General features: G+C 39.2%; 1 protein-coding gene across 2 annotated transcripts in view; it reads left to right on the top strand.

Moving 5' to 3' along the window:
* Nucleotides 1–7,176: 7,176 nt before the first annotated feature.
* The window catches only part of WIPF3 (WAS/WASL interacting protein family member 3), a 302,270-nt gene continuing 293,987 nt past the window's right edge, over nucleotides 7,177–15,459 (top strand). Inside the window, exons 1-3 of one of the 2 annotated variants that reach the window (XM_057424913.1) lie at nucleotides 7,177–7,403; nucleotides 10,064–10,236; nucleotides 11,694–11,832. In XM_057424913.1, the coding sequence (XP_057280896.1) occupies nucleotides 11,749–11,832 (84 nt within the window). In that variant the 5' untranslated portion in view covers nucleotides 7,177–7,403; nucleotides 10,064–10,236; nucleotides 11,694–11,748. The remainder of the gene's footprint in view (nucleotides 7,404–10,063; nucleotides 10,237–11,693; nucleotides 11,833–15,459) is intronic. The other variant, XM_057424912.1, reaches the window with a different exon arrangement.

Raw genomic sequence — 15,459 nt, 5'->3', positions numbered from 1 at the left:
ATATTAATATTTTTAAATATGCAAAGAAAAGCAGAGCAGTAAAAGGATTGGCATCAAATTTCTTTGTATGTTTGTTAGTCATAACTTGCCTATAAGAATTACATGATCTTTTCAGAAAAATTTGCTTCTGCGGAAGCTTTACTCCTGAAGTAAAGACAAGTTCTGTTCAGTTATGAAAAATAGGTGAGACTGGACTAGCTCAGTTCAGCTCTTACCATTTCCATATGTTACTGATCCTGGATGTGCGTGAGTATCTGCTGCATTATTATGTGGGTGTTTTGTGCCATTCATTTTAAGGTCTAATAGATGAGATCACAGATGAAAAATTGAAGCAGGTGATTGCTTTGGAAAATTATACTGGGCTCTGTTATGCCAGAATAAAGATTCTTTGTTTCTTCCAAGTATATGTAAAAACTAATATCTAAACAAATATAATAACTGTAATAGTCCACAAATTCTTTTGTCTAAAGTCTTCAGTACTCACACAGAATTACTAGTGACTGCTATGCAGTTGTGAGGTACAGCTTTCTGGGATGCCTTTACCACTATTATTGTAGATCTTCTCACACAGAGTAGTTGCTCTCTTTAAAAGGCTGAAACTTTCTGAAAATTAGCTCGTAGTAGCAAAACCTTAATGTGACTTCACAGTTGCTTTTTCATCTTTGATCATTCTGCACCAGGGTTGTTCAGTGGCTTCATAGCCACACTGAATAGTGATGTAAGCAGTGCTATAGTTGCAACCAGGAAAAAAAATGCCCTTGAGACTTTCAAATCAGACAGAAGAAGAGTGGTTTTTTTACAAAATTATATTGAGTCTGCCCACCTTAATTTGACTTCTGAGTATTGTCAAGGGGTCTTACTTAGTGTTGCATACTTGATAGCTGTGAAGCTGCCTTTGGATTGCTTTGAAGGTTTGTGAAACAACTATAGAATTTTCATAGGGTGTGAAAAGTGTGCCTTCATGCTTTGGTAATTCAGACAACAGCTGAAATGGATTTCCTTTAGACTATCAGAAATATCTCTCAAGTAAGATAGGGAGGCGGATTCTTTGCAATGACCCTGTGTCATCTTACACCACTGTTATGAATAGATACATAACCCTCTGTGATGAGAATCGTGTCATTCTGTAGCCAGCCCAGGCAGAGGAGAGCAATGTTAACAGCCACACTATTGCTACAGTATAAGTGACAATGCAAAGTGAAAAGCAGAGGAAAATTGGACCAAAGGTCCCTACAAGATGAAGTTCAATAAACAAGAGAACAGAAAATTCCACATAAAAGCATGTGCTCAGTCTTGACACTGCTCTTACAAATGTCTAAGAAAACTACCTACTGTGTCTGCTCTGCAGCTTCTATGTGATGGATATGCTATATCCTTCGTTTACACTGTTGGCAACTGCAGTGTCTGCCTCAATAAATTAAAGCATTGGCTAGAAATTACAGTGCTCCTCCTTGATTCATAAGATAGGGGTAACGTGCTTCCTTCTAGATGAACAAAGTGAATAAATGGGTTTAGAGATAGTAACCCCTTTGTGTTGGTCCCTTTATGCGCAGGTCTGTAAGTGACTGTTGTATCATTTAACTTTTTCTAGTTACTATACCATGTATTACCTTCTTCATTATAAGTAACAAAAACAGAAAAAGAGGAGAGCATGATATGGTACTGGATCATAAGGGAGGTCTTGAGATCTTTAGTTCCTCTTTTGTATCCTCTTGTTTGAAAGGTATTATGTTATTGCTTTCCTAGCTGGTACAGTTTTGTGCAGTGAAAAATACACATGCACCAGCCTTACTGACAGCATATAAAATAGTCCTGGCAGGCTTTGGGCTTTTGTCCAAGTCAGTTACACTTTTGTTGCATGCTAAAGAAGAAAAGAAATAACACTATATCTGTACTAAATCTATGGAACTGCTGTGTTAGTTGAGTAGACACAAAGAAAATCATAAGGTGCAGTAAAGGCAAGCCAGGCTTACACAGACTTCTTTTTTCAGCAACTTCTTTTCAGAGGTCATGTTTACTCCTCCTGGGGATGCATGAATCACTGCAGAAATACCTGTCAAATTCTGCCTGGGATGTGGACTAAGAGTTGCTTTCATTGATCAGCTGTGTGAGTGCAAACAGCTGAACATGTTAGTGATGTCACTTGTGTTGCTGCAGCTTGTATTTGCTGGAGTATATTCAGAATTAAACCCTGAAGAATTGACATAACTTCTATTGAAAATAAAGGAAAATTTAGCATAAAAAAAGAAGAGTTAGTCTCCACCCCCTCTGTCAATTTACTAATTTAGGGGCTAACTTCATACTGTCCCACACTAACTCAGCTGTGTACTGTGTGAGTGATGGATACGAAACCCAACAGGGCATTTAATGCAGAATGAATGCCTTTTTTAGCCTTGAAATGACTATATAGCAGGGGAATTATGCAAAAACGGATTGTTCAAAATATTCTTGGATCAAGTGGTCACGAGTTTATATTGACTAAACAGTAAGACTAACTGATGCACCACTACGTGGGATACTTGAGCTTGCTCTGAAGAAGCTGTACCAGGAGCTGCAAAGGCCTGGTGTAGCTGCAGAATGTGTATACTGTGGTTGCTTTGCTGCTTTCTTCTGGCCATATTATTTTACGTGGTTGTTTTTCTCCAGTATTTCAATCTTTTATCCAGTCCATCAGGTGAGGCTTTGTACATTGGTGCTAATACTTCCCAGCTCTAGTCAGGGTGTATCTATCTCTTGGTACCTCCTAGAATCACATTTCCTTTTTTCCAGAGCTGGATCAGCCTAGTTCTGCATCTCTTCTGTTTTTCTCAATGCTAGCAACCTGTGCTGATCCTCTAGTGTCATCACACGGACTTATTTACTTTTGCACCATCTGCAGTGTTTTTTTCCCCCATCACAGACAGTTCCACCTTTGAAATTAATTGGGTCTATTTGTCTTGCCTTCCTTGTGTCAGCAGCAGACAACAGGTGAGGTGAATGGTGAAAAGAGCAAAGACAAAGAATAAAGTGGAGGGCGGGCCGGGGGGGGAATGGAGAGACTGGTAAACCACTTGAAAAGGAGAGAAATTTTCACAGAGGTAAATAAGGAAAGAAAAGGGCCTGATCCAGCATAACACTTGACACCAGAGTTGATGGAAATGAGTGAATCCTCATCTTCCCCCTGCTTGGTCTGACAGCAGCAGATAGCGGCTGTGCCAGAAGTATTCCTGGGAGCTCATTCTGCCACCTGATTTTGATCTACATGTTGCAAGACAGAAAATTGTAGAAAACTGTTTTGCTGCTTTGTATCGATGGCAGACACAAATTCAAAAAAATCTCCTATTGCCAGTTAATCCCTAGAACTACTTTCCTTCTTCAGCAGAAGTTAGTTGAGAATTTTTGGATTCTTAGTGTTTATTGCTTATTCTTTCTGAACAGGGATAGGTACAATCACAGTCCTCTCTGAATGTAATGACTTTCACAAAGAATTGCAACTGAAGTCCTTTGATAAGGCAAAGGGCTTAATCTTTAGTTTCATAAAACTCATATTGTTTTTTTCTGAGAACATAGTTTTACCATCAATTCGGAACTAGGCCTACAAATCAAAGTGTCTTTTGTCAGGGATTTTTTCATGCGGTTGCAAATGACTTTATGATTTGTTGTTCATTCTATAAAGTGAAATCATTGTCCTGAGTAAATGGGTTTAAGTTTGGAGCTTCAAAATTTTGTCCCTTGCCTTTAAAAGCAGCTGTCAATTTTCTGTACAAGAAAGCATATTTACACTTTCACGCACATAGGAAATTTTATAAATGTGTGAGCTGTGACATTTAAGGGGCAATAAGGCACATTGCATTTTACTTTTTTTAGGACAATGAATTAGTTAAAATGCTAAAAATGCAATATATGGTAGTGTAGTCAGGCTTCCTTAATAACATGGGGTTTTAGATACCTTTTCCTTGCAAGTATGGAAGGCTTACCCTGGATAAAGAACATCTAAGTTGAAGTTATCAACTATGTCATTGAAAAGGAGCAGTAGTTTCAACAGGACTAAGAGATAAAAGTATGAAAGTAAGAATGCATGTTCAGAAGTTATAGTTGAATTTGGCAGGACATTAGGGATAGGATTTTTACCTTTGGAAATAGATTTGGAAGGGAAATTAAGTAATCACAGTTTCACTGAAAACCAGGATCAAAGCTTCCCATTCTTTCTTTGTGGTGAGGATTTCCCTGGCAACTTACTCCTGCAGGTCACCAGATTGTCACTTTTTACATCCTTTATGAAAGACAGTTCTTCTTACAGCATTCAGTGACCACAACCCATGCTGGGGCATGGTGCTGATACTGCATTGTAGGGAAGAATAGTTCATGTTGCACTGACAGATTTATTTTCCTTGCATTGCACTAGACTGTGCTGGTAGATATTAGCCTGTTGTGGCGCACATACATATTTCTATAAATTTATATTTTCCAGATGGAAAGCTATGAAAACAGGATCTCTGATGAAACATCATGTGTTTGGAAGTGAAAATGTTAGAATTGAGACATGGATTTTGAAAGTCCTGTAGTCTTCTGATGCTGATTGCAAATTTATATTTGCAAATTCTTTTCACTTGACTGGCATTTGAAAGCAGACATTTGTTGAGCTGTGTATAGCAAATATAAAAGGCTGGATACTGAATACTGCCTTGTTTGGCTTTTCTCTTTTGATGCTGGCTACTTAATTAAAAGCAAAACTTTCTTTTGTTGGGGGAATCAATTAAATAATTTTAGGAATTTTTTGGTGGAAAGTGTTCTGTGTACTGGTACACTGTTCAAATATCTCTGTATTATATGAATGATGTAAAGAAATATGTGAATGCCTATAAAGAAATATGTTATTAATAATTATGTGAAAACATGCCATTTGCTTCTCTGCAGAAACTGCAAAACTTACGTTAACTCGTAACATCAGATTGCCTTACTAAGAGAGCTCAAGTGCTGTTCACACTGAAACTCTGGAGGAGTCTGAAAGTAAACAGCCATATTCAGAATGTGGCAGTGACCTTGAACTTCCACTGAGCTGCACTTTCTTTATTTAGCCTAGCCCAATGGTTAACTTTGTTAATGACTGTATATCGAAATCACCATTGTTAATATATCTAGCAGTGAATGATATGTATGGGTAATATGGTATATTTAAAGGAAACCCTTTGTATAAATTGTTTCCTTTTCAAAGTTACGTCTTTGTGCAAGTCCTAATTGCTTCTCATTTACCTCATTTGCCTTAGGCTCCTTAACTTCAGGTTAACCCTACATTAGGCATAATATATTTCTTCTTATGTGTCGTTCTTTTCTCTTGCTCCTTACTTAAACGAGGATGACGAATTCTATTATTCTGCGCCCTTGCAGCAATTAGTCTTCTATGGCAGATCCCCATGAAGCAGAGGAAGTTACACCCTGAAATAGTCATCTACAGGGACATGAAGTCATCTGTGCAGCTTTGCCTCTGAAGGGAGTTTTGTCAAGACATAACACTGTAATTTCCAGCCTCAGCACTGCAGGGAACCCAGCAGAGATCTACCCACAGCACACATGAAAACAAGGCATCTCCAAATTCCTGTAATCTGTGCTAGGTCAGCCCTGGCCAATTTGTTGCAGTGTTACCAGGCTCCTGACAGAGTAAGAGTCATGCTGTTTTTTTCAGGCAGAAAAGAGATGCAGCCCTTAGCTGAATTGAGCCTGGTGGAAGTAGTCCAAACCGGGGAGAACTTATGTTCCTTGGCTTAAGTACAGGATACTGTTACGTGCTGTGAGGCAATCCCACAGACCCTCTGTAGACAAATGCTGCTTAAGCATTTCATCACACCTTAAATGGAGGAAGAACCCTCAAGGTTTGTACATTTCAACTGAATTGAAAAAAAACAGATTCTGCCTTTAATTGCAGTGATGTACACAGCAACTGAGAGCAGAAATTTCTCTCCTTAAGTTGCATACAATTCAGGTACCATCTGTTAGGAAATGATGAAAGACTAGAGTTTTCTGAGTCAGCTATAGGATTATACATGTGAATGTCTTAAAATACATATAGTAAGATGGATATGTATATGTATATGTGTGTTTGCCTTTCTTCTGTAAAAGAAGGTTGTAACAGTTTAACACTTCTGCACTGTCTTTAAATCTCTCGTATACAGCAGAGATTGTCAAGGTGGTTGTGGACGGGGTAATTTTTGCAAAGGAGAAGACTGTAAAGGTACTCAGAAGCTCTACCTTGATTTTTCCTTCTTCTGTTCTCTAAACACAAGAAATCATTAATACTGAAAATAGTAGAAAGAAATATAACATCTGATGCTTAAATTTATGTGGTTTGATTCTGTTATAATTAAAATATAAACTGGTTCATTCCAAACAGAATCTTTTCCCAAGTCATTTTCAGTTGTGTGACAGAGACAGCAGAAAACTTTATCTGTGTAACACACATCTACTCTTCTCTATTTTTTTCCTCTTCTCTGCCTCTGCACATGTTCTACTGTCTCTGAAAGATCTGTGATTTCAGCTGTTTTTGGTGATGTTTCACAGGAGCAAATGGGGACACAATTAGGCTCACTGTCTGCTTTTCAGATCAAGAAGTTGAGCAGATGCTGATTCTCCTGTGTAATTTTGAAATTCTTTTAGTTTTCTATTAAAATAGAAGGACTTAAAAGCTATAACTCTGAACAGGGTAATTATATAAAAGCTGATTAAAAGTTAAAACCAGATTTTGTGGTCTACTTTTTTCCTTCAGTTTTTAATTAGGAAAATAAGACCAATATTTTAAATAAGCTTTCCTGCACACCTTTAAAATATTTACCCCAGCCTTCTCTTTGAAGCAAAAAAAGACTTGTTAATTTCCCCAAAGCTGAATTAGCTGCCTCAGAATGTGCCGTTGCAGTGATTGCAAATCCAGTAATAATGAAGCCGTATTTTGCAGTCCTTTCACCAAATTAATTAAAAGGGTTGTATTTTCAATTCCAACCATGTTGCTTCGTATTAATGGCTATGCCACTTAAAGACTGAAGGACTGTAGCCATTTAAATAAATATGCTACTAGTTAAGAAATTATTTTGTGTATAAATGCATATTATGTGCATTTAAATAATTGTGATTATTTTTCTCTCTCTTGTCTTTTTCCCTTCTAGACATTGAAGGTTTCATGCCTTCTCTTTCCATGACGGGTGAAGGTATTCCAGCATAGTCTTTGCAGACAGACCTGTGGTACTTCTGCTGAGCGGCAGTGTGGAGATGTGTCAGCTGCTGTTCAAAACCTGCGTTATTTCTTAGTGTGGCTCTGTGTTGCCAGCAGGACTTTGGCTTAGTTGTAAGCCTAGCACTGTGGCAGTGACACTTCAGGAGGAAACCTTTGGGGAGTGCTTCCATCAGAGCTTGTGTACATCTGGTGGCTGGGCAAGGTAAGACCAAATCTGCATAAAAGCCTAGGCAGAGGTATTGAGTTTCCCACAGGTGAATTCAGCACAGGACTGAGAGACCAGAGCATGAAGAAGAATGATCTGCACCTATTCTGCTTGTCTGTGCTCAAAACCAGAGTCTAGGTGAAGACTTTATTTAAACCTTCAGAAATTTGGAACTAGAGTTCTACATTGAGGACTGTACTGTGGTTCTTAAACCCATCTGCTGTTCAGGGAGGCACTGTGAGAAGAAGCAAGGAACAATCTGTGACACCTAAATTGCCAGTTTTAGAATTACCCTTACCAAGAGTACAAAGAGGCTGATTGTTTTGAGATCAGTTCACTGACTGATGGAATGACTTGTGAGAAGTAGAACAGCTCAAAAAGTATAACTAGTCCTTGTAAAAGTACTTCTGAATTATAATTCTTCAATTTCACAAAGCTGATGCTGAGGGGTAGGAGAAACTTTTGCTTGATATAAGGTAGAGTCATCTGCAGTGGAGTGCAAATGGGATCAAACTAAGAAAAGGAGAAATTAGGCTGAATGTCAGGAAAACCTAACTATGAGAGTTATTTGACTGTGAAAGAGCTTCCCAAGGGTAATAATACAAGCCACATTATTTGGGACACCTAAAATTAGACTTCAGAAAGCACTAAAAATAATGTACAACCTTGCTTTGGAAGGCAGGTGGACTAGAAAAGGCAGGGTTTGGGATTTTCCTGGGGTTTTTTTTTGCAATAAATTCTGCAATTGTTGGGCCTGATTCTGTTCCGTGATATGGAAATCAAGGGAAGATTTACAATACTTTTTGCCTGAGAAAACTGAGGCTAAACATGCAGGCTTCTCTCCTCCACCTATTGCCAACTTTTTAAACTGTATCTTTTTGGTTTTGTCCTTCAGGGGTAGTTCAGACCCCTCTCTTCCAGTTACAAATACATACATTTAGAGGAGAGGAGAAAGCACGTGCGTGCCTTAAGGACCCTTCATGGCATTTCCCTCTTTTCTGGCTCTTAACAGACACTAGAACTGATCAACAGGGTACTCCTATTTTGGTTTTAATTAATAGAATAGTATCATAGAATCACAGAATAGTTAGGGTTGGAAAGGACCTTAAGATCATATAGTTCCAATCCCCTGCCATGGGTAGGCATGACTCACACTAAAACATGTCACCCAAGGCTCTGTCCAACCTGGCCTTGAACATTGCCAGGGATGGAGAATTTACCACTTCTCTGGGCAACCCATTCCAGTGCCTCACCACCCTTACAGTGAAAAACTTCTTTATATCTAACCTGAACTTTCCCTGTTTAAGTTTTAACCCATTACCCATTGTCCTATCACTACAGTCCCTAATGAAGAGTCCCTCCCCAGTATTCTTGTAGGCACCATGTTCTGAAACTATTGTCTGAAATTGCCAGCCATATTTTAACTAGCAGCTTCATGGGTGAGGAGCTGGGTGTGGAGAGAGTGAAAGACAGCCTTTAACCAAGGAATAGAGGCCTCCAAATAACATGTTGATATATTGAAAATGTTGCAGACGTCCATAATTTTCTTTGAATACCATGCAAGATAGATGCGGTAATACAAAAGAGGTTCTCAAAGCCAGTCCTACATATTCCAGTGTGTAGATTGTGCAGTTATGACTAAATTTTAATACCCTTTTTGTTATTATTGTAAGTTAGATTGAAGATGCCTACTTTTATCTACATACAGTCCTTCTTTGCTGTCATTGTCTGCTTCTGTGAATGACAGCACTCCTCCTTCCAAAGCTTGAACAAATAGAACCTTTCTGTGGAAAATGGTTCTTCGTTGCGTAGGCATAAGATGTGATCACCTTCACACTGTAACAGTAGTTCTATAAAAGACTTATCAATTTGTCTGCACAGGACATCAAGCCTCTGAGTTTGTGATAAGAGAAAGAAAGACACATGTGAAGAGTTTTCTGAAAGCTAGTTCATTTGTAGAGGATTTGAAACAGCATGGGAGGAAAGCTATAGTGTGTCTCCAGTATTTCATTCAAGGGCTGTGTACTATAGCCCCCCAAAATACATTCTTCTCCTCTGGAGAAGATTCAGGGGGATTCAGGATAGGGGAGTGGAATACATGGTAAAGTGAACACTACCTCTGCACTGAATTTTGAGTTGCAAATCACACAGTTTCTGTTCTGGAACTTAGGCTGGAGGCATGGGCACTGGGGCAGGGACGGTTAAGAGAGGCAACTAGAGAAGTCATTTGGTTGTGTTTCAGACTGTGACTTCTAAATACTAAAAGCCGATTCCCATTTCCTTTCTCCCACTGCTGCTCGCCTCCAGTGTGCTTTACCTCCTGCTGCCACGCATGTGGTCTGCCACAGAAGTGTGGGTTGTATTTTTTTCGATTTGACTAAGAGCATATTTCCTAATCTAAACCCTTAATGAAGACAAAAGGTCTGTATTGCAGGGTAGGAAGATATTAACCAGAAACATGTTATTAGCAGGGAAGAGTCATTCTCCTTATGTCCATGTTTTTGAATGACTTAATTGAGGAGAAGAGCTCTCTTCTGATAATAGCTTTTTGCATAGGGCGACAACGAGGGTGGAATGGTGGAGATGCTGTGATGCCTGCTTTCTTGGAAAGGTTCATTAAGCCATTATTAAAGTGATTGTAACCAATTCTGTTACAGATCCAGAGCGCTTTGATATGCTAGCCATTTGCATGGCAATCTCTCAAGGGAGAAAACAAGTGTTGCAGAGGCTCTGAGTATTTAATTTTTGATTGATCTTCCATAGAATTTTACAAGATAAAGCAGAGTGGAAAATACTCGGATATTACCTGGATGTTGTTCACGTACACTAAGTAGGAAATGGACAAAGCTGCATATATGTTTTAACTTCATTGTCTCTTCTAATCTGTCCCTAGCAAAACAGCCAAGTATTCCCCTAAAGATTGTAACTTGCCTCATTTCTGTCTTGTCTTCTCTCCTGAAGTTGTCCAGATTTAACTGTCTCATGACTCCTGCTTACACAGGTGATTCTTAAATTTCTTGACCAAAAGGTTTCAGACAGCTGGAAAAGCATAGAGTGCCTGCAAAAGGAGGGATGAGGGAAATAGTGCCTGGGAATTGTGGCCCATTCAACTTAACAACAGTTTCTAAGAAAACATCAAAATGAGTAACATGTTTCTAAATGCTTGGAGGAGAAAAGAAATTATCATCTAAACAGATGTATAAAGAGCAAATGTGCCAAATCAATGTAATTTCCTGCTAAGGTAAGGCCTTACAGAAAGGAAAGAAATAGTGGATGTCATATTTTGCTTAATTGTAGGATTTTGACACTGTTTCACATGATATTGTGAAAAGTCTCAGAAGAGAGTCATGACATGGTGAACATAAAACTAAATATAAAAATATATTTGGAGCATTTATCCAAGAATGGCTATCAAAATAAAAGAAGTTATGAAGTGTGGCTTGCAAAGGGCTCACTTTGGAGCTGCCTAGTACTTTCATTTGAAGTTTTACTGGCGAAATACAGCAGTTGCATGTTAACTTCACAGACGACCTCAGATTGAGAGGGTATGCAGTCATCCTGGGGGTTGGGTTAGAGATGAAAATCAGTGAGTGATGCACTGTTGTTCTGCAGGAGACATTTTAGGGGAAAAAAAAAAAGATATGGCTTTTGTTGGGAGATCTGTGTCTTTTTCATCAGTGTATTACAGAAGAATTGTGAAAAGATAACATTTAAAATGTCAGGAAAGACTCATGCGCCTTGAATTCTTGAAATGTCTGGTACTTGCATGTTGTCATTTGGTAATAGAAGCTTCAATTTGTAGAATTGTTTCTTCAGTTATTATTCTCTTTTCTTTCTTTTTAACATTGGAGCAAGTCCAATGTACCTTACAAAGTTCCTTATTCTGCCCTTAGAACAGCAAACTTCTGGCTTAAAGTCAACAGAGTTTTTGTTCCAGCAGAAATGTCTACATGTGATTTGTTCTCCACGGACTTGCATTTCAGGGCTATGAGGTAGATTAAGGCAAGGTGCAACAGTTAAATCTGGACAGGCTGGCATCTATGCATTTGGTATTCGTGGCACTTGTCCAGATCTGTGAGCTTGCTCTTTAGATGAATGTTGTCATCGGATAACCATAATGAGGCTGTTCGTACTGTAGGGTTGGAAGTAGCGGAGTATGAAATTCTTCAGTCTGCTGAGAGCTAGAAATTTGGCTGGTCTGCAGCTTACAGGGTATAAACATGTTCTTTTTTTTTTTTCCCTCCCATTTTTCCTATTTCTCTTTCTCCTCCCTTCCTTCCCCTCAAGGACATAGACTTTGGCTGTATTTTTGAGAACCGCTTGAAGCTAGAAATCTGAAAGGATGCCTGTGCCGCCGCCACCACCACCACCACCTCCTCCACCACCTCCACCTCCTTCTGGAGGGCCCCCTCCACCACCGCCTCTGGTAAGACTGACTTTTCATCTCTACTAGAAAAAAGCTTAGCTGTAGGAGCCCATTCAGTTCATTTATGACAGAGTATATATTGGGATGCATGCTTAAAATGTTTCTGCTGCTAGGGATGCAGGATCAAAAAGTTCAGAGGTGATTGCTTTAGAGTGCACATGGTGAGACTTCAGCATTTATGAGCATTTCTCCAGCCGCAGGGAACTCATTTATGTGTTGGTAACATGCAGGTGGTAAATGTTAATTTCTTCATCCTCTTTCTTACAGCTTCTATTAAGACTCACAGTGTTCAGCCGTAGGTGTTGCTTTTTCTAGCACATGCTGTCTTCCCAGGGATACAGCACAACATGCTTTTATACATGTGCAGGAACAATTACTGCTTGTAACAGATCATTACTTTGTTGTGTTATGAAGTAGAACATGTGCCCTGCCAATGTTTGCTTTAAGTGGAGGATGCTCTGAGTGGAGTTTCAGGGTATTACATTTTCCTACAATCACAACTATTGTACCCATGGTAAAACATGCTTAAGTAATTCTTTGTATTCTGCTCTCATTTGTTCATAGCCTGTATCTGCATTGAAATTCTTAGAACATTTTTGAAATAGTGAAGCCTGGCATGGTTGTGTTTAAGATATCAAATCTCTCCTGGCTTCTTTCTTTTCATACGTTTTTCTGTCACTGCTGTACTACCTGTGGTAAACATTAGTCCCTGTAGCAAAGTATGTGGTACTTCAAATGTACTTCAGTGTTGGGGTATTTTTAAAGAAACTTATTTCTCCCTTCTATTCTCTGGAGTTTTTGCCTGTTCTGTTCCCATGAAGATCTGTTGATTTTGTTTGATACTGCTTTTATGTTATCTTCTTCCAGAAGGAGGTTTCCTTGCCTGTTCCTTTCTGCTGCTTTGCAGCAGAACCATTTTGTGAAACTCTCCATGAATTGTAGAGATGAAGAGGAGGAAGATAAAGACAGCACATGAAATAAGCAGTGCTTGACTCCTTTTACCATTCTGGTTTGACTTTGGGCACCATGAGCGGAGATAGCAGCTCTTCTGGATTGGTACACAGCCTATAGTTAGATACTGAAATATGTGGGCTGAATTTTGTGAGCAACTTAATGCCCAGCAATTAATGTCAACAGGAGCTGCAAGTGTTCTTATCCAAATAAATTTAGCTCAGTAAAATATCTAGAAACATTTTTAGACTCCTCTAACATATGGTAGTTGTAAATGACTTGGGAAAGTTAAGAGGATACCTAGGAACCAGTATGACCAAGTTTGGGATTTTTTGTTTCCCCTTCTTTTCTAATGACTAAAACCACTACTGTGATAAAGTTTTGATACAAGAAGGCTTATACTATATTTCTGTGGTTTAGTTAGATCAGTCTATTTCAGATGTGATTTTCTATGCATAAGACATGCGGAATTTAGGGAGTTTTATCTTGGTGATATGGTGCAAACTAGACATATTTCTAACGTCTTATTTAAGCCCTCCTCTTTGTAAGTGTTGACACCAGAAAGAACACATGAACTAATAATAAAGGATTAGTAAAATAACATGGCAGAATGTTATTTTTTTCTGCAATAGCGTAAGGCCTTTTCCCTGTCAAAACTGAATGAGAGAGGGCTGACTGATAGGATCTGCAGTCTGTTTGGTGTGCTCAGCAGAAGCACAGTGTAAGTCAGCTCTCCAGCTGGTGCCAAGTTGCAGAGTAAAATCTTATAATTGAGGAAATAATGAAAAATTGCTCCAGACCCTATTTTCTTTTACTAAGAAACTATTTCCTAGGTGTGGGCATCTGTCTTTTACAGCTGCTAAACTGCCCAGCTGTTGTTATGCTTCCTGCATCTACAGTTGGAGGACAGAAGAAGAAAAAAATTCTAACAGGCATGTAGCTTTAAGGAACACCTGCAAAACAAATAAGTTTTATTTGGTCAACACCTGGAAATGTTCCAAAGTAAAAGCACTGTGATTAAATCAGAGCATTGTTTACATATTAGCAGTTAAAAGTTAGGTTTTAATTTCACTGTTGATATGCGGGCAAGCCCCTGGTTTAACTTACTTCATTTATGTTAAAGAGAAAAACATCTGTGAGTAGGCTGAGGTTTTAGAATCCTGTCATTTTCACTGACGCCATTCCATGGGTACCATAGACTTGTCTTGCTTTTCTAATTATATGGATAATAGAATCATAGAACGGTTTGGGTTGGAAGGGACCTTAAAGACCATCTGATTCCAACCCCTCTGCCATGGTCAGGGACACCTTCCACTAGATCAGGTTGCTCAAAGCCCCATCCAACCTGGCCTTGATATTTTCCTCTTGATTTCACTATTACGAGATTTTTAGCAGTGGCAGTCACTACATTATGTCTTTTTCTAAGTATTTTCTTCGTGAATATCGTGAGTCATGGTCCCCAAGGATACTGCAGTCCTTACTTCATTGAAATACTAAGCACTGTTGGCACTTGACTTTTTTGTACTGTTAACTCCCTCTTACAGCAGAAGAAAGTTAGGTTCTTCCCTACTGTTTTCAAAGATCTTGGATATGCAGATATGGTGTAAGTACTCACACTGAATTCTGGTCACAAAAGTTGTCACAAGGCAATACTAAAGTGATTTGGAGATGGTATTTAAGACATGCTAGGAGCCACCTGTGCCAAGCAGCTGAAAAGCTATTGGCTGTTAGAGTGTACTTAAAAGGAAACAAAATGGATTTTTCAGGAGGGAATGGTAGGGTATCAGCAGTAGCAGATGTAGGTGGCTGAGTCAAATGTAAATATCGCTGATTGGATTAATTGAGCATGTCTTCAAATGCCTGCCTTCTGGGGGTCATAGATAAAGATGAGAGGGATGAGTAGACAGAATAAAACTGTGCCCCAGTGTATTTTCTGGCACTGGCTTATAGAATTCAGATCTTCTCTCTTTCCCCTCCACCCCAAGAAAGAAATCTTAGAAAGGAGGCATTAGGATGTTTGCTCTAAACCTCTTCCAATTTCATAGGCATAAGTACATCACATAAGGAAGGGGTTTTGTAATAGGTTTTGTATTTTTTTGGGGGGGGGAGGGGGAACATTATGTTTTTATGGTTTGAGTTTTTTTTTAAAAAGCTTTCTGCTCCTGAAAAGTGTTGGTTTTTTTATTCACCTTTTGTTTCTTTTACCTCTTTTGCCTTTTAGTTTGGCATATCATAGAATCATTATGGTTGGAAGGGACATCTGGAGATCATCTAGTCCAACCCCCCCTGCCAAGGCAGGGTCACCTAGAGCAGGTTACACAGGAATGTGTCCAGACGGGTTTTGAATGTCTCCAGAGAGGGAGACTCACAGTCTCTCTGTGCAGCCTATTCCAGTGCTCTGCCACCCTCAGTGTAAGAAGTTCTTCCTCATGTTGAGGTGAAACTTCCTGTGTTTTAGTTTATGGCCATTGCTCCTTGTCCTGTCCTGAGCACCACTGAAAGAGTCTGGTACCATCCTCCTGGCGCCCATCTTTGGGATATTTATATGCATTAATGAGATCCACTCTCAGTCTCCTCTCGACTATATGGGACCAGCTCCTGCAATCTCCCCTCATAAGAGAGATGCTCCAGACCCCTGATCATCCTTGTGGCCTCCACTGGACCCTCTCCAGAAGC

Source organism: Pezoporus wallicus, unplaced genomic scaffold (genome assembly GCF_028554395.1).
Source record: "Pezoporus wallicus isolate ANWC-B61680 ecotype Strahan unplaced genomic scaffold, APGP_CSIRO_Pwel_v1 contig_3181, whole genome shotgun sequence".
Taxonomy (NCBI): domain Eukaryota; kingdom Metazoa; phylum Chordata; class Aves; order Psittaciformes; family Psittacidae; genus Pezoporus; species Pezoporus wallicus.
This window is presented reverse-complemented; position numbering and strand designations above follow the sequence as displayed.